Below are 20,242 nucleotides of genomic sequence, written 5' to 3' on the forward strand. Positions count from 1 at the left end.
TGCTATAACTATAACGAGACAGGATCCAAAGCCCACTGTGATTACCGGTCCCCCATTTTCTTCTCCCAAGTGCAGAATCCAAAGTCTAACTCGAGTGCCTAATCACATGTGGCCTCCCCTGCACACCTCTGCCTTTTCAGTTATAGTTATTCTTTACTCTCCCAGCTCACCATAGCTGGGAGCACCCCATTGCAGAGGTGGCTGCATTTTCATGAGGTGTGAGATATTACTTGGCATGTTGTCTTGGGGCATGAAACAGTTCTGCAAAGCTTAAACATGAACTAATTGGGCACACCCAGCCTATTACATAAAGTTTGTTCCTGGCATTTGACCTCCCCTGCATAGGTTTTTTGCAAAACCTGCTTCGAACAGTACACTCCAACTCAGAATGTGACTGATGAGCATCCAGTACATCCCTTCCAGCAGCTCACTGCGATGAAGGGTGACTATTTATATCGGCCTCAGGGCTCACAATCCTGTTAGCGGTTTTACCGAGGCAGCTAAACACGTGTTCCGAGATGGTGTCGCTGCCGGCCTTCCCCCGTTGGTCTCAAGTAATCTTCATCAAAGGAGCAGCAGATTAATTGGTGCCCTTTTTTGGCACCTTAATAGCACGCTAATTGGTGCTATTAATGGAGGGACTTGTCATTAAAGCTGCAAATCTTTATGGGAGCAAGAGAGGAGGAGAGGCAAGGAGAGCAGAGTGATTGGAGACCAAGCAAGAGCCGGTGGAGAGGGGAGCAGATGCTGTTCCCACCACTCTGGCTTTCAGGAAGTCAGTCCTAGTCTCTCTGCACCTGCAGGGGGGCTGCAAAGAGGATGGAGCTGCACTGGTCCCCGTGGTGGCAGATGGAAGAACAAGGAGCAATGGGTTCAAGTTGCAGCAAGGGAAGTTGAGGTTGGATATTAGGAAAAAATATTCCCACTAGGAGGGTGGTGAAGCACTGGGATAGGCTACCTAGAGAGGATGTTGACTCTCTCTCCATCCTTGGAGGTTTTCAAGACCAGAGTAGACAAAGCCTTGGCTGGGATGAGATAGATGGGGCTGGTCCTGCTTTGAGCAGGAGAGTGGACTAGATGTGACCTCCTGCAACCATCATGTGTCCCTTTCAACCATCATTTTCTATGATTCTCTGTTGATAGCTCAGTTGAGCACAGAGCTGTACCCGTCTGGTGCACAGCTGCTTGCTCTTGCAGTTATATTTGCTAGCCAGTGGCAGCTGCTCATGACACAGAAGAAAGAGTGGCAATTAAGTGGCCCTGGCACCACTTTCTGCTTCCTTCCTCCTGCAGATGAGCCTCCTTGAGCTGCCAAGGCAATGTGAGCTCCTGGGCATGACTGAGGATCAAATCTCATCTGAGACATGCTGGAAGAAGAAAACAAGGGGATTCGTATGCAGAGTGCCCGTTCCCAGACTATCTGAGGAACTTGCTAGAAATTCAGGGTGCAAACTTGGGGGGATTTATTCAAGCTGATTCACAGGATCTGTGCCAGTCATAATTTCTGAGAAACTTGCACTAAAAGGGCTTCTTTCTCAAAGAGCTGTTGAAGTTACGGGACTTTCTTTTGTGATGCGGTGACAGTCACTGCAATGTTATTGGCTTGAACTGCCAGGAAATGCTTGGTGGAAATCCCTTGCAGAAGGCAGCAGTTTGGAGGCAGAATACTTCCTGCTGCACGGGGCACTGTTAAAGCTGACAACAAGCATGTTTCCCAAGGGAGATAGTTCAGGCTCAAGGTCAAGTCCAGCCTGGGCACCAGCAAGTGGAATTCCCTTTTGACTTCAACTGGAGCAGTGCCAAGGGCGTATCTGTCCACCTTCTCCTCCTCTTGGTAAAACAAGAGTGAATAATTAGTCCTTCGTTCCACACACCATTAGCTCTAAAACATCCCAGTCCCCGGACATCTACTCATCACCACACACCTAGAAAATCATGGCTGGATTTGCAGGTACTCAGCCCTTGACATTTTTTCCAAGCCTGTTTCCCCATTCTAGCTCCGACTTGTCCTTTTCATCCACGTCCCGATAGACCAAGCGATCCCTCGTGTACAATGGCTGTCCACCCTTCCAGCCAAAAGGTTCACACGGAGAAGCCAATCCTGAGCACTGAATTAGCAATGGCTCTTTTTCGTCATGGGAGTTTTGGGGGGAAGAAGTCACAAAAACAGCTAAGCTGTTGTTTGTCTTTTTCCTTCTTTTGGATCAACTCTGCCAGCTGCTTTCCCCCCAAAGACTGGTAAGATAGCGTGATTGATGTCTTTGGTTCTCCGTGGTGCTTGCCATCCTTGGAATTTCCTAGAGTACTGGTGGCTCAATTTGTTGTTTTTTTCCCCCCCGAGTCTCCTATTTAATGTGACTAGCCAGGGAAGTAATTACTGCCGAAACACCCCTGCAGGCTGAGTGAATCCTAGTTTCCAATACCAAATTTTCCTTGTAACACAGGAGTAGGAAATGAACAGCCTACAGATCAGATGTTAGAGCATCTGTTCTGTACATCATTTCTAAACAGTTTAAAATAATGATGTCCCCCATATTAAGAATTCATGAATCAGCAAGTTGGCTAAGAGAAAGCAAAGCTTTCTCCAGCCTCACCCTTTCAGAAGTTGAGCTGCTGAATAATCAAACTTCCCTCTTGAGCTGACCTTAGCCACATATGATTAAAAAAAGCAGCTTAAATCTGCAGACAATGCTTGCATGAGAGCTCAGCTGCAGCTTTTCCTCACAGGAAAGCTCAGAAAAACAGTTCAGTTCCTCCTCCGTGGCCGTAAGAAAGTTTTGTCAGTTTTGAGCACATTAAAGAACGTGTCAGACTGTTCACTCGGAGAGAGAAAAATGTATGCGTTGGAATAGGTCATTGGCATATATGTGGAACATGGTGGGAAGGGGAGGGGGAAGAAAAAGCAAAATGTTTAAGCCACCAAGATAAAACTTGGATGCCTGCTGCTCTGGTTTGTGAAGGGGTGGAGCAAGGCATCCTTCTGACTTCTGGAAACTTTCCATTCACAATCCCCAATTCATCAGTTGTTCTTATCTTATGATGCACCTGTAGCATAACAATATCTGCGGGTGCCAGTCAGAAGTCTGGGCCCTATTGCAGTAGGAAGTTATTGAAGCCGGCTTATGTCACAGGGAACTGGCAGAATTGGTTACAGCAGGTGGCTAAAACCATCGTGCATGGTAGAAGTGGGGAGGGAAGAAGTGAAACAGCATCTCTGAGCCCATGGACAGTGAATCAGGTGTGCTGACCATCCAGATCCTCAGGGGAGCTAGGTACTGATCTGAGCTTTTCCCAAGAACTTGGGGATACTCCAATCCAAGTTCTTGACAGTCGGGGCACTCACAGTGGTTGGTGCTGGGCCAAGGACTGATTGATCTTGACTGCCAGGGGAATCTCTCCCACCAGCTTTACATACACACTTATTTCCCTCCTTCCAGACAGCAGTCGGGAGGGGAATAACGAAGACTGAGCACATGCTCTGGTTACCAGGCCTGCTTTGCATTCACCCCAGCTTCTCCTCTTCCTCCCTGCATCCCCGTTTCGTATGGTGGCATCTGCTGGCTGGGACACAAACCCCGTGGACGTCGTCTTTGTCTGGCTCGTTCTCCTCATTACGCGGGTGACAGAATGAGAGCGCCGCAGCTCAATTTGGTACCCACCAGGGTGCTCACAGGCTGTCAGTGACTGCAGATGTGTCACTTGGCCACCCATGATGACAGGCCGAGGCCTCAGGAGGTGTCACCTATTTGGAGAAGCAGAAGCTGGGAGGTAGAGGCACAGCTGCTGCTTCTTGTCCTAGCTCCAAAGCAGAAGTATGTGTCTTCTCCGTGGCTTTATACAGGGCCTGATGAGACACATAACTACTACATGTATGTGCTCCCATCAGGCTTTTTCCCCTCCCACCTAGCCTGCAGCACTGCAGGATGAGGGTGCTCAGAGTGGAGAGGGGAATCATGTAAGACTGAAGTGCATGAGTGAACAGGAGAGCTGGCCAGGCAAGATGACAGGCACAGGGGAGCTCCTGGAGTGCTGCAATGCAGGGCTAAGCTGGGGTGGGGGAGGAGGGATTCCTGCAGTGATCCATGGCAGGCATGAGCCAGGGAACAGGACACAAGTGAAAAGCAGCCATCCAGACAGGCTGCACAGAGCTCTGAGCTTGGGGATAAGGCAAAAGGACAGGGTAGTTATCAGGCCTTGCAAAGGAAGGGCCAGATATAGGCAGAAAGTATGTGTTTCTCCTGATTTGGTGCAGCTCCAAAGGCTCAGAGGCAGGTGGAGGTCAGCCCCAGCCAATCTATTGGCTGCGCTGTCCCGGGTAAGGTGCCATGGTCGCAAGCCCCTCACCTGCACCCACTGCGCAGGCATATTTCAGGCCTGAGGAGCAGGAAGGTGTATGCATTAAGTTTTTGGGCACTGTCAGAGTAACTGAAGCATCCACTGACCTGTCTGGATATTGAACCAGTTGCATAAGAGGTATCATCCCTGTATCCCAGATGGGGAAAATGAGACATGATCACTCAATGAAGAATCAGGGAAAGCAGCTGGGTTCCCAAGTCTAGACCCCACGGCACAGGGAAACAGGCCAAGTTAACCACACAGCATGTACAGAGACAGTAGAGGGACTAACATCTTGACCATTACTGCCATGGTTTGAATACCTCTGAGCCACAGGTAACATGTCACTGAAGCAAGTGTCCTCCTCGCATCTGCACATCCAGCCCAGTGACAATGCCAGAAACAGACCCCAGAAGTCCCATGTCCCAAACATCTCACTGCTCTAACCACTGCACAGCATCCCCTTCTCAGGGGCAGGGGTAGAACAGAGATGTCTTTTAGGCAGCAGACTAACATTTCTGAAGGGCGCAGGTGCTCCAGCGAGAAGCCCCTCTGGGGAAGAGGTCGAGTCATACCACAGCAGCAAAGGACATCTCCCTGCAAGGCTCAGTGACATACTAGAGTTCCCAGACAAAAAACTCAGAGAAGTCACTCGGTGCCTGCCCGGATGGGGCTTTGCAAAGGCTCAGCAAAAGGCAGGAAGGATTTTCTCAAAATAATTTGTAGAACAAGCTGAGTTCCGGCTGTCTCCAAGGATCAGAGCACCCAGGGCCCTGGCATGCCCTGAGAACAGCTCTTCTAAATAGAGCAGAGCTGGGATCTAATACTGGTGCAGCTTAGACAGATTTTCTCAGAGAAGATTTAGGCTATGTGGTGCTTAAAATCAGAAGCCTTGGCCACACCAGGCCTCCTACCACAGATCTTACTGCTGCAGCTCTGCCAGCTTTTGCAGAGGGGCCTTTTTTCCCCCCACAAGGGACCTTGTGCAGAAGCAGCCATTCGGTGCCACAGTGGCACTGCCACTGCCTCAGGGGTGTTTTTTTTCCCTTCCTGCCTTCAATATTTGCCCATGTGGTTTCCAGCTCAGTGGAAATGCTCTTTTCAGTCCAGGCCTTCACTGTCGGGCAGCTGCCTTGTGTGTATTTTGCACGCGCCCACCGACAGTCTGCACTCAAATCTGCTTGCCGTGCAGAGCTGAGTGCGTGCCTCCAGGAATGTCTGTGGTTTTCTGTCTGCAGACACAGGGCCCCTGCTATCAAAGTAATTTTAAACTAGCCTCAGTGTCTGCATGAGTGCATGGGATGGCCATCGACTCCTACCCTTTGCAGGTGGAAATAGAGAAGCTCCATGTTGGAAAGGAGTTGCTGGCCTCACGACAGCTGCATGCATGAGTGGATGCAGGGCTGGGAGCACATGTATGGCCAGACATGTGCAGCATAGGCAATAATCCCCTATTAATATAATCAAATGCCCAGCACATCTGTAGCAGACGTTCTCAGAGTAGTTAAAAGCTTTTTGCAAGCAAACCATTACTGGAACAAGCATGAAAGCAGTGTGAATGTATTCCTACAAATCCTTTTTCCTCCACTATCATATACTCTTACCTATTCTGTGAGGGTACAACTACCCTATATGCTCCAGGGAAGCAGCCAAAGAACTTAAGGAACTTATTTAATATCAAACCAAGATTTTCCAGGGTGGGGAAGCTAGGGCTTCCCCACCCTGTCCCCAAAGTTTTGCTGGCTCTTATATGATCATACGACTATACTGCGGCCACATAGTAGCGGTCAAAAGACAGGGAAAGGTGATGGGAAATGGAAAGATAGTGAAGCTTGGCAAAAGGGAGAAGGGACCTATTTGAAAAGTAGCTCCACTGAGAACAGTAATATAAATAAAATTATAAATACTTGGATGGACTTCTACTATCGCCTTTTTATTATGTAAAAATGCTATTCCCACTAGATTGGCTGACTTTTCTCTGTCATGTAAACTATTTTCTTACTCACTCTCTTAAGTGTGCATCTCTTTCTTGCTTAAATAGTATCCCTGTTTCCCCTTGTTAGCTACTTTCAACCTTATTTCCAATGGGGGCCCTGGCCAGAGAGCCCCTATGCTACTTGATGTACTTACGATCCCAGTGCCTCCATGAAGATGAATGTTTTCCGGATGTTGCTCGTCTGCTTCTTCCAGGAACGGCTGTCATCCTCTTCCATGCGGCCCATCTTCTCCAGAGTTGATGCAGGGAACTCTGCCAAGAAGAGGGAAGAGAGCTGGTCGGTTGGGTCAGGCACTCAGAGTCCAGAGCAGGAGGGAGATGGGGCCACACATCAATAACCCCTCATGAATATGTGCATGCTCAGATTCTCCCTTGGAGGACCCAAGCTTTTGCTGTGGATCTTTCACAGGCAAGAAGCAGGGAGATGGAATTTCACACCCACACAATAAACTGCTGATGCAGGTATAACATGAAAGATTTTGACTCACAAAACGACTGCGGATGCTAGATTTTGAAATGCAACGTGTCCTCCTCCACAAGGAAAATGGTCTTTTGGAGAAAATGGCTCACAATAATAACCCTTCTTGAAAACTACCAGGACGCTCAACTCACTGCCACCCCCAGAACCGATATTGAGTCACGCTGGACCTTCTGTATCAAATATTATCAGAATGCAAATGTGCACTGCCGTTAATATTAGAAAGGCTGGATAAAAATCAAGTGCCCAGATGGTGACACTGCCATGTGGGGATATTCATTAAGTGACATGCTGGCAATTATGAATGTTTATACTTTGCTTTATATATAGTGATAAAAGCTGTGATTAGACTGCTGGGTGGCTGCTAATGCTAACCTACTAAGGCACCCTTGACTTAATGGATTAAAAATGAGGTACAGCTGAAGATTCAGGCAGCTTACAACTTGAGCTGCTTAGTTGCTTGAACATTAAAATAGGTCAAAAGAGCTAAGGTTGCCTCAAAGGAAGTTCACATCAGGCATTTTGCTGGTTTAGCTAGTACATTACTTCTCTCTCTCTCTGACTTTTTATCATGCATGTGGAAACTGGATGGCTGTTGCTTAGGATTGTGATTATTCTTATAGCCTCACAGTGCTGGCTACAGGGGAGGCTGTGATGTCCCAAGGAGAAATGGGGTTGTTTTTTCTCAGTGTTGGTTTGAATTTGGTGCTGATGAAAGGTGTTGCATTGTCTGCATTTAGTCACAGCACAAAGGCAGGATGGAAAACAGCTGTCGCTCCTATTCCACACAGGCAGCACAGCAAACACGCTGTACTTGGCACAGTATCTACTCATAGTGGTCCCTCTGCGAGTTTTTTGGTGTTCACTGGTGGATCAATAGCTCCTTTGAAACCCACTGCCACCATAACCCCCTGACCCTACTCCACTCCACTGCTGCCCCCCATGCAGCTCAGTCCTCATCTGCTGCATCAGCTGCTGCCTGCATGGACCCATGCAAAGTGAAAGACCTAACTTTGATCCCCACGGAGGTCGATAAACTTCTGCTCTGCTGTTGGTCTGTAAACTTCAAGTAGGCAGCACCTTCTCCTGGCCAGAACATGAACAGGGATGATCCTGCATTGAGCACAGGGCTGGACTAGACAACTTTGTGAGGTCCCTTCCAGCCCTACTTTCTTATGAACCAGCAACTCTTGTGCTCTAAAGCCACCTCTGCCATGAGCTTTCTGGATGGCCTGCCAGCACTGTGTCTAGCATGTGTAGACTTGGGTCTATAATCTTTGAGGTGTGCCCAGACACTTTGCTGGTAGCTGTGGGTGCTCTGCTCATCCAAAAGATCAGGCCATTGATTCAAGTGCTTAACCTTATCACCCATGGCTGAAGACACTGGACTTCACCTCTCTGACTCTATTTCTCCAGTTCACTTGACTGGGGCTCAGAAGACCTAGGCTCCACGACTTGGACAAGTCCCTTTCCTTCTTGTCCTTAAAATCATTAGGGCAGAGGCTGTACAGCACTGTTGCAAGACAAATAACACCACCACTTATAAAAGGCCATATTAACACTAAATCTGAGCACTCTTAATAGGAAATCTAACAATGCAGAGCTGGAATATATATTGAAAGGTGAACCCCCCTCTCCCTCTCAAAAGCTCTCGACTTAGCTGAGAAGAGGTATTTGGAAACAATATTAGTTTTAGACCCCGGAGGAGGCTTTTCTCGCCTAGATATAAGGAAAATTCTTCATTTAAATAGAATGGGATTGGATGCTGATAACACCGTCTTGGACACTCAACATCTTGCTTCTTGGAAGCAATTATACCATCCTAGAAAAGCCCTTAAGACACGGCTGAGTCGCTGGGAGACAAAAAACAAATTGTGTGTGGAAAACAAAGTGCTTAGAAGAGGCAGAAAGCACTGGAGCTGAAACAAAGCTGAAAGCCTATGTCTTATAACACACAGAGTTGATTTTTAATTCTCACGGTGCCTAATTTGTCACCTTCATGATCATGGTTGTATTATTTTGGGTTCCCCAGCATAGCATCCCAAAGGTTAATTCTACTTCATTGAAAGAGGAATTGACTCAGCTGCAAAAAATAAAAAGGCAGCTTTGGTCTACACGGTCTTTAAAGGCCAAGTCAGAATTGACCTTTAGCTACTTTCTGGATTCTGATGTGCCTGTGACCGCTGGAAATGCAAGCCTTGATGGAAAGGTGCTCCAGTTGGCTGTTTACTAAGAACTTCCTATCAAAGCTAATCAAAGTCACAGAAATGGTGAAAACCATCCTCTGCTTGTATTGCGTCTGAAAGCAAGTTTTCCTTCCAGACCATTCCCTCCACCCTAACACTTTCATTCTCCGCAAACTCGTGAGCTCAACTCACGCGCAAGAATCGGTTGTCAAGCACAGACACTCAGGTGTTGGCTGAAAGTGCGTTTTGTATCCAAAGGCAACATTTCAGATGCCGGAATAAATTCCAAGGAATAGATATAAGTGAAACAATGATCTCTTTCCAGCCAGTTCACACATGCCCACAATTCACAGCACGCACAAATTTGCTCTGAACTATTTGGTATGGAACTGGAATGAAATCCCTTTTCCACAACAGGTCAGATACTTGCTGGCCAGCAGCAATTCAAGCTTCCTTGCCATCATGCCTTCCAGTATGGTCAGATCCACCCTGGAGCAACCTACCTCTAAGGGCAAGGCGATTCTGTCTCCAGTCCTATCCAGTCAATGTGCTGCAAATGTGTCAGCTGGCTCCAGCTATAAAGAAGATCTTTTGAGTTGTTGCCACCTGTCCGTAAGGGGAGTAGACTGACAGCTACTAATTCCTTTGCTCACAGGCCACTGACCGGCAATGCCCGCCACTGACCCGCCAGCGTATGAGAAGCATCTATGCAAACTGGTCTTACCCAGCACGCTTTTTATCCTACGACATGGAGAAACCAGCGAGGTCACATGGGCAGCGGGTAAGAGCTAAGCTCCTCAGAGCTGGATGGACCAAGCCATCAAAAGCAACAGCCCGGGAACAGCAATTCAGGTTTTTCCTCCATTCAGTTGTTGAAAAATGTGGGAGATGGCACCAGGATGGGAGAAAGAACCATGCAACACAGAAGGGGCCCTCCCTGCAGGCCCCAGCAGCATGCGACAGAGAGCAAGAGAGACAACCCCCCAAGCAAGAAACAGAAGCCAGACAAAGAATGATGGTGATCTTCACAAGAGCCCGGGGGCTCCCCGTGATGCCCAGCCATAGTCTCATTCCTACCTACCAAGAACCGCAGAAGGTATGGCATGGGAAGGCACCTCTGCCATGTCTGATCTCTCTGCGCTCATACACTGCCCGCTCCACTTAACAGTCTCTCTGTTAACAGATCAAGTCAACAGCTGTGTGAACTGTGCTCGCCACATTGCTTTGCTCCGTTAGAACACAAGTACAGTAGGGTCGGGTATTTCTGAACGCAGATGAAACCTTACAGTAGTTTGACGCTGGCTTACGTGTCCACGGACAGCCGTTCTTCCTGTAAATGGATACAGCTTTCCAATACCAGGCATTCATGCATTTATTTATTGGTTCATAGTGCAGCTTCCCTTGCTGCCCCCTACTTCCATGTGGGGCAGGTAGTCACTGGGATCAAAGATCTGGGTTTAGTTCCCTCTTTCCTATGGACTCTCTCTGCCCCTAAGCAAATCCCTTCTCCTCTCAGTCCCCTGCTTTACAAAAACAGGGACGGGGATAAGTAGCGACAGACATGGGGTTATTGCGAGGGTCGAAGACTTGAAGTGCCTATGTATAGGGGCATATAAGAACCGCAGTGATAAGCAGCTGCCTGCCTTCCTCGTCCCGGCACAGAGTGCTTTTCAGACACCTTTGTGCATTTCCTTATCCCCTATCACTGGCCCATTTATCCACCTGTTGCTGTTTGCTGGAAGTCTAGAGAAGAGTGTGCTTGGGACAGGGCTTGCCTTTGTTTTAATGGTTTATTCAGAGCTTGGCACCGTGGTGACCTTTCCTTTATGAGGTCTCCTACCTCCCCCCACCCCAATGACTGGGTCTAATGATTCCAGTATGTTTTGCAGGGAAGCAGAATTTCATAGTAAAGGTCAGATCAGCTGATTTGGGGCTCAGACGGGCATATTTGCCCAACAGTCTTTCCTGAGTGTCTTCTCTCCATATCCTTATGCATGCTTGACTGAAAAAGCAGACCTCATTTGTCCATTGTGTCTTGACATGCAATTAGCATGTGTTTCACATGTAGCTCTTCCAGTTACCTCGCTGGACTGCCCAGGACTCAGCTAGTGCTTGAAACCTGCAGACTTAGAGAACCCTACAAGGCAGGAGGAGGAAAGACCAAGCATGTTTGTCTTAATCAGGCTCCTCTGCCAAAGCAATAGGCTCTCCTTTTATTTACTGTGCCTTGGTTTTGCCTAATAAAATGAATCTGCTCCCCACTTAATGCTTGGCTATTGAAAAAAATGCAAAGGATTTTCATTTGTTTAGCCCCCTCCACAACAGTGAAGGAAGCGGCATGCAGGACTGTATCACTTGGATCACTTATGCTACTTCAGACTGACAAGCATCTGTCCTTTAAGTGGCAAGTAGTTTCAATATTCACATCTAACCTTAGGGATTTATCAGAGACTAGATCAATAAACGTGACTGCCGCTTTGTTCTGTCAGATCTAGGCAACGAGACATCGCTGCTTACAATTTAATGAGTGTCATTATGACCTTTGTTCAGCTTTCATATCCCCCAGTAGCAGATCCATCTGCAGACAGGCATTTCTGCTTCTGAATGGATACACTGCATTGGCAAAATTGCTCTACGGCGCGATTAATGATCTTGCCAAGTTACATGAGGAGGGTATGACAAAAGCTTTTTTATGGCTTTGTCTTTAAGACTAGCAAGAAGTTCTTTAAAAAAAAAATAAAAGGAAGGAGGGAATACAGTGTTAAAAGACTGATGCTGCAGAATGCAACAAAGCAAGCACTCTGCATGTGAATGGAGAAACTAATGCAGACTTTGATGTGTTTTAGGGGCCAGCAGAAGAAAGGGAAGCAGTTAAAACCAAACACACATGAAAGCCCTGTGTATTCACCCAGCTACTGTGCCGATACGGAAGCAGTGCATTCACCTGGAGTCAGGGATGAACTCATGCAGAATTACATTTTTTCCAGGTAAACATTTTAATATCCATTTAAAATACTTTGAAGAGTAAAAAACTCACATACTATAAGAAATACATCACATGGGATCGCTATGTCGTACTCATCAAGGAGTCTCTGCAAAGCGGTACTCTAGTATTTTGCTGCTATAAACATAGGAGTAAGGGTAATCTCAAACTCGACTAGCCAGACCCCAGCTTGCATTGAACAGCCAAGAAAAACATCCGGTTATTAAGGAAATACATTTAGCTTACCCAAGGAACCGCAAATGGAGCAGCAACTGTTCTCTGACTCTCCTGTTCAGCTCCTACAGGTCTGTGGGGATTAGAGACGGGTTTGGTGCTAACCATCAATGGAGATTAAAGGGGAGGAATGCAGGAGATTTCTTACATGAGATGGTAACTAGGCAGCACTTAAAGGGGAGTAAATCGACACTGGAATATGCTTCTCGTGGGTGTGAGTGTCTCTTCCACGCTCGCTCCCTCCTGCTTGTGCTGTCAGTGCCAGCAACGGTACCTGGCATCTTTCCTCTGAGGACCCCAGAGCAAAGAGCAGACACAAGTTTATTAAAACCTCCCCTCCTTCTGTGCGCCGGGGATTCAAACGGATCGGCTGTGATAGCAGCAGTGCCTCTCTCAAGGAAAACATGAAGTAGCAAAGCTTTTCTGTCTCAAATGCAAAGTAATTTGGTTTTCCCAAACACTTGTCCAGGGAAATGTAGCCCCACCTACTTCTCCTTCCATGTGGAAAGGTTGGAGGGACAGGCAACGTAACACAATGGCTAGGGACTGAGATTCAGGAGACCTGGCTTCTCCCGACTCACCAGCGGACCTTAGGCAAGTCCTCTGTCCCTCTGAGGCACACTTGTGAGTTTGGGGTAGCCACCTTGGCCCCCTAATAGAGCCCTCTGATACGAATGGGTAGAAAGGACTTTAAGCAGGAGCCAGCTATTATCAATGAGGGCTCTGCACCCCTGGAGAAGCCCTCCAGTATATTTTAATCTTGAATAGTGAATAGAAAAACAGGGCACATTCGCTGTTGTTTAAATGTTTCAGCTAGTTTAGACTATTTGGGGAAGATAGTGAAACACACGTATGGCTGACAGCCCCACTGATCTGTGCCCTAATTTCAGGGACTGGGACTGCTTGGACAAACAGGTTATGGATCAGGGCATAGTTTTGGCCCCATCTCAGGAATAAATCAACTCTAAGGCAGGCTAGTCACATTATTTTCCTTTGTTTAGTACTAATCACTTCAGTCCATGACAAGCTTAAAGGCTTCCATTAAACACCCTCCATTTCTCCCATAATTATTTGTTAGCCCAGGATGGGAGTGGTTCCCCTGAGGACTGTGACCCCATTGTGCAAAGCACTGCAAAGACCCGTGCTAAGGAGGAGTCCAGGGCTCAGAGCCTTCCCTTTTCTTCTTACCAGGTTCATGCTGCTGTGATGCTTTTCCTGCGCGCCACCCCCCAGTCATGACCACCATCCTTGTCTCTCATGCACACTTGGAATATCACTATTCGTCAGTCACGCTATTCTGCCCTTGTATAATTTACCCTACTGCTACTCCGACCGAGCCAGGACCCCAGCAGAGGTCAAGATGGTCTCAGCTCTCTTCCACCTTTATTTGAACTGGTGCTGAGACGCACAGAGTCAAGTGGAAAACCTCTGCCCTCCCCACCCTCATATGGGTCTAGATTTCAGACAAGTTGGCAACTCCAGAAAACCACCTGAACCCCACCCTTGCTCAGTTGGTAAATTCAGCACCCTGAAGGCCTGGAAGGTGGATGCAGTTGAGTTAAATCCCAAGCAGCAGCCTGGCTATCCCAGGTTAGAGCTGCGGTGGCTGTTCTACACCAAGACGTACAGCACGGTGGCCCATGTTAACACCACAAGTCCTGCTCTACACAAGGCTCGACCCCTGTGGAAGAAGCTGGGATAGTGGCTGATTCCACCCTCTGAGCTTCTGAGTCATTCTCCTTTTGTCTTCATTTGCTGCTTCTCTTGCTTTGGTTTACAGTTTCTTTGTTCCTCTTTGCCTCTGACGCACAAAGAAAACAGACCCTCATATCTATGGGATCAGCCTTGTCGTCCTGTGTCCTTGTCAAGCAACAGGTTAATGGGCTCAAAGCACTTTTCTAACAAGGCGTTTCATAACGGCCAAGCATAAGGAAACACCCTCAGGAATAACGAGTGCCTTTCTGGAAGACATAATTCAATGTGCCATAGCAGAGATGGACCTGAAAGACAAGGAAATATTATCCACTGCAACCCTGATGATGGAGGGGTTTTACGTAAGGTCTAAACTCCATATCAAATGCTGTGAATTGGTCCTTTGCATTTAGGAAATGGTCTCGGAGGTGACTGAACCCCAGCTCTGTAGCTTCTCACAACATGAAGTTCATTTCTGAATGCACCTCTGAATCTGGCATCTCTGCCTCACGTGTCTCCATGGGCACGTCTACATGAGATGCTGAAGATACAGTAGACTAATTCTACTATGCATTAGTGTGGCCGGCAAAAACCATGCTAATGCACTAATGCACAGCAACATTAGTCTACTGTGACTTGGCATCACCAAAAAAGCATGTGCCAGCACTACTGCACAGTAGCACCAATTATAGTACATTTAGTGCCTATACTTACAGGTACTAAATTGAATGAACCATCATTACAGTGAATTAATGAATGTGTAGGTGTGCTCAGTTTGAGGTAGAATTTGCATGGATCTTATCTTGAAAGCTTCCCAAACTATTACATCAGTTCAGCAGCCTTGTGGCTCTACACAAGACCAGTGCTCTTCTTCTACTGGCCACTGTATATACATATGGAAAGAGACCGTCTCTGCTTCAAGAAACTCACAAATTAAAATGAGATAAAGATTGGGTAAGAAAACAGAGGCTCGTAAATAGAGCAGTGGTTTGCCCAAGGTCACAAAGGGTCTCGGTGACAGAGATGGGATTGGAGTCCAGGGTTTGGCCCCAACCTTGTGCTCTGTACAGTAGCCCAGTAGCCAACTCCTCTTCTGGTATGAGGAGCCCATTGCAATGACTGCTGCGGCACCCCAGCACTCCTTACTCTCAGTAGTCAGGTTTGATACAGAGATGCTCCAAAGCACAATTCAGGCCCAGCGCTCTCCACCACCGTGCAAGTCTTCCAGCAGCAGAAACATGCGTGTACAGAAAGCTAAGACCATCCCAAGTCCATCCCAAGCCCTCCTTCCTGAACTCACAGCTCTGGACCATATGTAAATGCCAGAAGATCCTCGTCGGGTTTCAGCTGGACTGGGGGGAGTCCATCAGGGACATTTGTATTTTAATCTAAAATAAGTCGCACTTTAGCACACAGATTTACCTCATGCCGATAATAAAAGAAAGATGGGTTTCCTAATAGAAACCCCCCACCTGTGAATGCAGACTCTCTCACTCTTTAAATGTGAGCACAGGTTGCCCTCTAGTGTCAGATGTTGGCCAAGTTCCAGCCGGACATTTTCAGTGAAAAGCCAGATGGCTCGGATGGGGCAAATCCGCATAGCTGCTTTGATTCAGTGAGCAACTGGCCTAAAATGTGTCCTTCCTTATCACACCTCATTTCCATCAGAAGAAGAAGGTGTGAGCAAAGGCTGCCAGCTCCCGCTTTTCATGCTGCTTTTCCCCTCACTTAATCTCATCTTCAAGAGAAGAGATCGATGCCATTATTAATTGCCATTTATCTCGAGTGTGTTCAGTTGTTGGCTCAGCTCCTGATTCTCCTCTCTGGACTTATTTTTTATGACTGGTTTACTCATTTGGAAGTTTGATTTTTCATGAAAGGAAAGACAAGGCAGAAGCCCTGCTCTGATTAACTATATATTTCAAAACCAGCTCAGACCAGATGATTGGGTCATGAAGGCTCAGCAGATCCAGGAATCAGGACTTGTGGTAGAGGTGGTATCTTTTATTAGACCAACTAGATTTTTGGAAAAAAAAATCTTTATTTGCAAGCTTTCAGGCACAAACACCCTTCATCAGGCATCGGAGAAAAGATTGTAAAAGTTGAGAGTCTTGATTGCTTTTTCCTCTAGACCATTATGACTACAACCTGGATACTTGCCCAAAGATCCAGGGACATTTTCCAGCTGTGTGCAGATTTCTGAGTGGCCCTGGGCAAGTCACTTACAACCCCTGAACCTTAGTTCCCCAACTGTAAAGAGCTCCTAACACCATTGCTCTTTTCTTAGTTTTCTTTAAGACACAGACTGTCTCTGATTTCATGCATGTACAGCCCCCAGCATACAGGGCCTTGCTTTAGACTGGGACCTCAAGAGATCTTACACTGTGAAGAAGGAATAGAAAGCTTGCCATGCACACTGAGATTTACATCACAGGGGCGTGTGGTCTAGTTCCCTGCAGACCTTGGAGACATACTCATGGCTCCTTATATGTTTCTGGCAATGGAAGGGGGTGTAGTCAGTGAAGCTAGAAAATCACAGAGCTTTGCACAGTCCATATGTGCAGGAAAAGGAGTAGAAAAATGTAAAAGTGCAACCTACAGGACACTGCTTGGCGCCTCAGCCCCTGTCCTGGACTGGCTGGGATTAGCTTTCCTGAGCCGATGCTCTGCTTAAGATGAGGACAGCTTGTGATGGAGGGAGTGCTTAGCTGTAGTTTCAGACACCACAGCATTAAGTGTCCTATAAATGCTTAAGTAAAGCTGACAGGTGGACATGTAAGAAGTGAGACGAAGGAGCAAAGCAGCAAGGTCATTTATCAGGAGCAACTCTTTGGAAGTCCCCTTTCACAGCAAGCCAGAACAGATAACACCCCCTGGACAGCCCGGGTTTCACCTGTCCATCTCTTCTTGGATGCGGGCAATAGAGCTCCTGTCTGGCCTCAGTCTGTACCCGCTGTCCTTGCCTGGAGGGGGTCTGGTGCTGCTTTCATGTCATTGCAGATTGATGGGCAGAGTGCCCTGTATTGCAGGGCATTGAGTCAGGCCAGCACTTGCATTTTATGGCAATGAAGGGCGAATGCAATTAAAAGTTGCACTAATGCAATTGCCTTGGAACACAGATAAAAGATAGGATCAAGGCAGTAGGCAAGAAGCAAACGTTTGCTGCAGTGCAGTCTTTGGGGCTTCTGGTATTCAGAAACAATGCAGAAACCATGATGACTCTGAATGGTGTGCACATGATCAACCCGTGTTTCCTTTGTGTGGACCACGATGGAGCTATCATAGCTAGTATAAGAGAAGCAAGAATGCACCAAGGGAACATTAGCGACAGTCATTAGTTGAAAGTAGGAACAAAGCCGATTAAATAAAAAATAAGCAGAATGGGTCTATTTAGACTCAGTGCACAAGAGATACAAGGTTCTCAACAACATCTGTATTCAAGTTTGGCTCCCAGAGATGGGTCAAGACAAGCACCAATAATACAGGGAGAGTGCTTTATTGTGAAAGGAATCAAATCAAGATGACGATTCTCACCCCCGCATCATAGAAATCGAGGACAATAGGCAGTTGAAGTCAGGGACATTGGCTGAGCAGTAAGTAAGCTTAAGTAAAAATAGCAGTTGTTAAAAGAAACTTGACTGTTTCAGTGTGTTACTTTCTCTAAACAACTTTGGTGAAAGGATTGAACGAGGAACAGCAAAGGGGGTGATGAGCGAGGCAGCAATTCCTGGCTTCACCGGCATGATGTGAAGGTCTAGTTTGGCCCGTGTGACTGGAGAAGGATTGGGCTTCTCAGCATACTCCTCACCTGACCTTAGGAAAAGTCACCTTTCATTGATGGGTTTGAACATACTGGCACTGAAAGCAAAGCACAGTTACCTTTACAGCCTGGTCCGGGGAGAGGGCCCGTAGTGTACACAGGACTCAGAAATGAGGCATCCCTGCCAAAATATCACCTATGCAGCCAACGTCTTTCCAGGTACCAGGCACTTTCTAAGGCCTGCATTCTCTGTTGTTGTCAGCAGCTTGTGCTGTGTTTGTCAAAGGGATGACCTGACCTTGCAGTCACAGGAACGCTACATTTCCATGCTACAGAAATTTCAGAGTACTTTTTCATCCCCAGTTCAACAGGCCCCTCAAGTCTCTTGTTGGGCCATTTAATTCTACTATGCTGCTACTTGAAAAGCATCAGAGGAATCGGGAGGCCCAACCTTTTCAAGGGGGATACAGTTAGCATGACCACAGACCTCAGATTTAGACACGCCAAGAGGGAACCCATAGTTGTGCATGGAAACCACCACCTGCACTCCTTAAGTGAACTGTTAAAGACAGAGAGTAACTTTATATACTCTGTGGCCACAGCTACAAGTACAGGCTGTGGTATTTGAGTTTGCAAGTTAGGTACACAGCTGCGTCCACACATCTCTGGATGTGCCAGTCTGTCCAAGTTTCGGAATATCAGGTCCAATTTTCAGGCATTCCAAGAGAGGAGCCCCCAGGTTGCTCATTTTGGGCACGTAAAGGCTAATTCAAGTGAACACCTGTAGGATTTGTCTGTCCTATTAGTTACTCAAGCTTGAGAAGCTAATTCCCAACCATGAGGGCACTCCAGGAATGAGGCTGCAGGAAGCAAGGTTTAGTACATTACTTATTGTGACCATCATCCATCATCTGTATTTAAAGTTTTGTAATTTGAAGCAGTCTATTACAAAGATGTCACTCCAAAATTGTGTTTCCTTACGGTTGATTGATTTTCTAATCAACAGAATACAGAATTGTTTAATTAGCTGATAATTAGTCCAAAACCCCTCTCAGCGTCGGTTATCAGTATTTATGGTGACGGCAGTAATTTGCTTGTTAAGGACCCCAGCAGAATACTTATTCTGCTATTGATGTCACTTTCTCCTAGAAGCCAATATGAATTTATATTAACAGAAATGCAGTGGGACAGCAGCGCCGCTAGCAAGAGATAGCACCACTGAGAAGGCAACTGCTGCTGGATCTTTGCTGGAACTTAAAGGCGGGACAAATTCCCATAGGAGTGAAGGACCATTTCAAACTTCATGGCCACACGCATCTCCTGCCACCTTCCCTCGTGCACTCCAGAACAAAGCAACATGTATAAACCAAACCTGACATTGCATACACAATTCTTGCACTGAGGATAGGTTAGGAGAAAGGGAATCACACGCGATAGTCATTTAGTCACGCTGCTTAACGCAAGACTGCAAGGCACTTGGATACACTTGGTGATAAGGGCTGTGTAAGTAACTGTGGAGAACAAAATTAACCCCCCCAAACTTTGAAGTTCACAAGAAACGTCCTCCACCATTCTCTCTATTTCATACTCCATTGCTTTTTTCAAAGCCTACTTCTACTTTGCGGAGTAGAAATGCCTCCTTTCTCCAGGTGAACACACAAAACGTACACAAATTTTGCCTGTAATAAAGGAGATCAGACCCCATCCTTGGATCTGGACAATGCTGTGAAGTTTGAAAGTTGCCTCAATTGGTGTCATGCAGGGATTGACTGTGGTTTACAAAGCATAGCAGAAGTGTTGCTAGCTGTTTTTTGGACTCTGGGGTGCCTGCTGGAGCTCGTGCATGTCCGTTTTGGAGGTGGAAGCCAGCTGCAGCCTTCAGAACCAGATCTGACTTTCTGCAGAGAAGCCTGAGCATTTGGCAACAGGGAGCTGAGGATAGCTGTGTCAGCCACGGTTCACTGACATGCTAACAAACAGAAAGTAGAAATACTGTGCGCTAGGGAAAGGACTATCCCAACATCTCAGTCACCATTCAGAATATGGGCAGTGACGCCAATTATTTCTTTTAGATCTATACCCCAGCCCAAAGCCATTTTTATTTCTGCTTTCCCAATTGATGGCAATTTCTGTAGTTGGATACTGGGCTTGGTGGATGTCTGTGTTTACTTATTTCAAACAAGCTTCTTTGGGTAAATCCAATATCTTTTATTAGACCAACTCAAAGAGTCGGAAAAATTCTTTCCTTATTTCAAATACTTTCCTTATTTGAAACATCTGTAACTGGTGAAAGTATCTGACCCTTGTGAAGGGAAGTGAGCCCTTTGTTTATTCGCACTCGAGGTGCAGTGCAAATCCTTCCGGCAGCTCCTGACCGGTCCTACCGGAGTCCATCCAAGCCAACTCTCCCTGCCCTACAAGAGCTGGTGGACTGAAAGCATACACTTGGGTTGTGGGTCACATCATCATTATTTAGCTGCATCTTTACAGGAAATCCCAGCTTGGTGCCAGCAGAGAGCAGTGTGGGACAACCAATGAAATAAGCATTTTGGGGGGGGGGGGGGGGAAAAAATACGAG

General features: G+C 46.9%; 1 protein-coding gene across 1 annotated transcript in view; it reads right to left on the reverse strand.

The window, feature by feature from the left end:
• The window catches only part of CAMK1G (calcium/calmodulin dependent protein kinase IG), a 24,153-nt gene extending 11,890 nt beyond the window's left edge, over positions 1 to 12,263 (reverse strand). The window contains exons 1-2 of the mRNA XM_006031312.3: positions 12,225 to 12,263; positions 6,466 to 6,583 (exon numbers count right to left, since the gene is read on the reverse strand). Coding sequence (XP_006031374.1) covers positions 6,466 to 6,557 — 92 coding nt within the window. The 5' untranslated portion in view covers positions 6,558 to 6,583; positions 12,225 to 12,263. The remainder of the gene's footprint in view (positions 1 to 6,465; positions 6,584 to 12,224) is intronic.
• Positions 12,264 to 20,242: the final 7,979 nt, after the last annotated feature.

This window comes from Alligator sinensis, unplaced genomic scaffold (genome assembly GCF_000455745.1).
Source record: "Alligator sinensis unplaced genomic scaffold, ASM45574v1 scaffold1499_1, whole genome shotgun sequence".
In the NCBI taxonomy this organism is placed as follows: domain Eukaryota; kingdom Metazoa; phylum Chordata; order Crocodylia; family Alligatoridae; genus Alligator; species Alligator sinensis.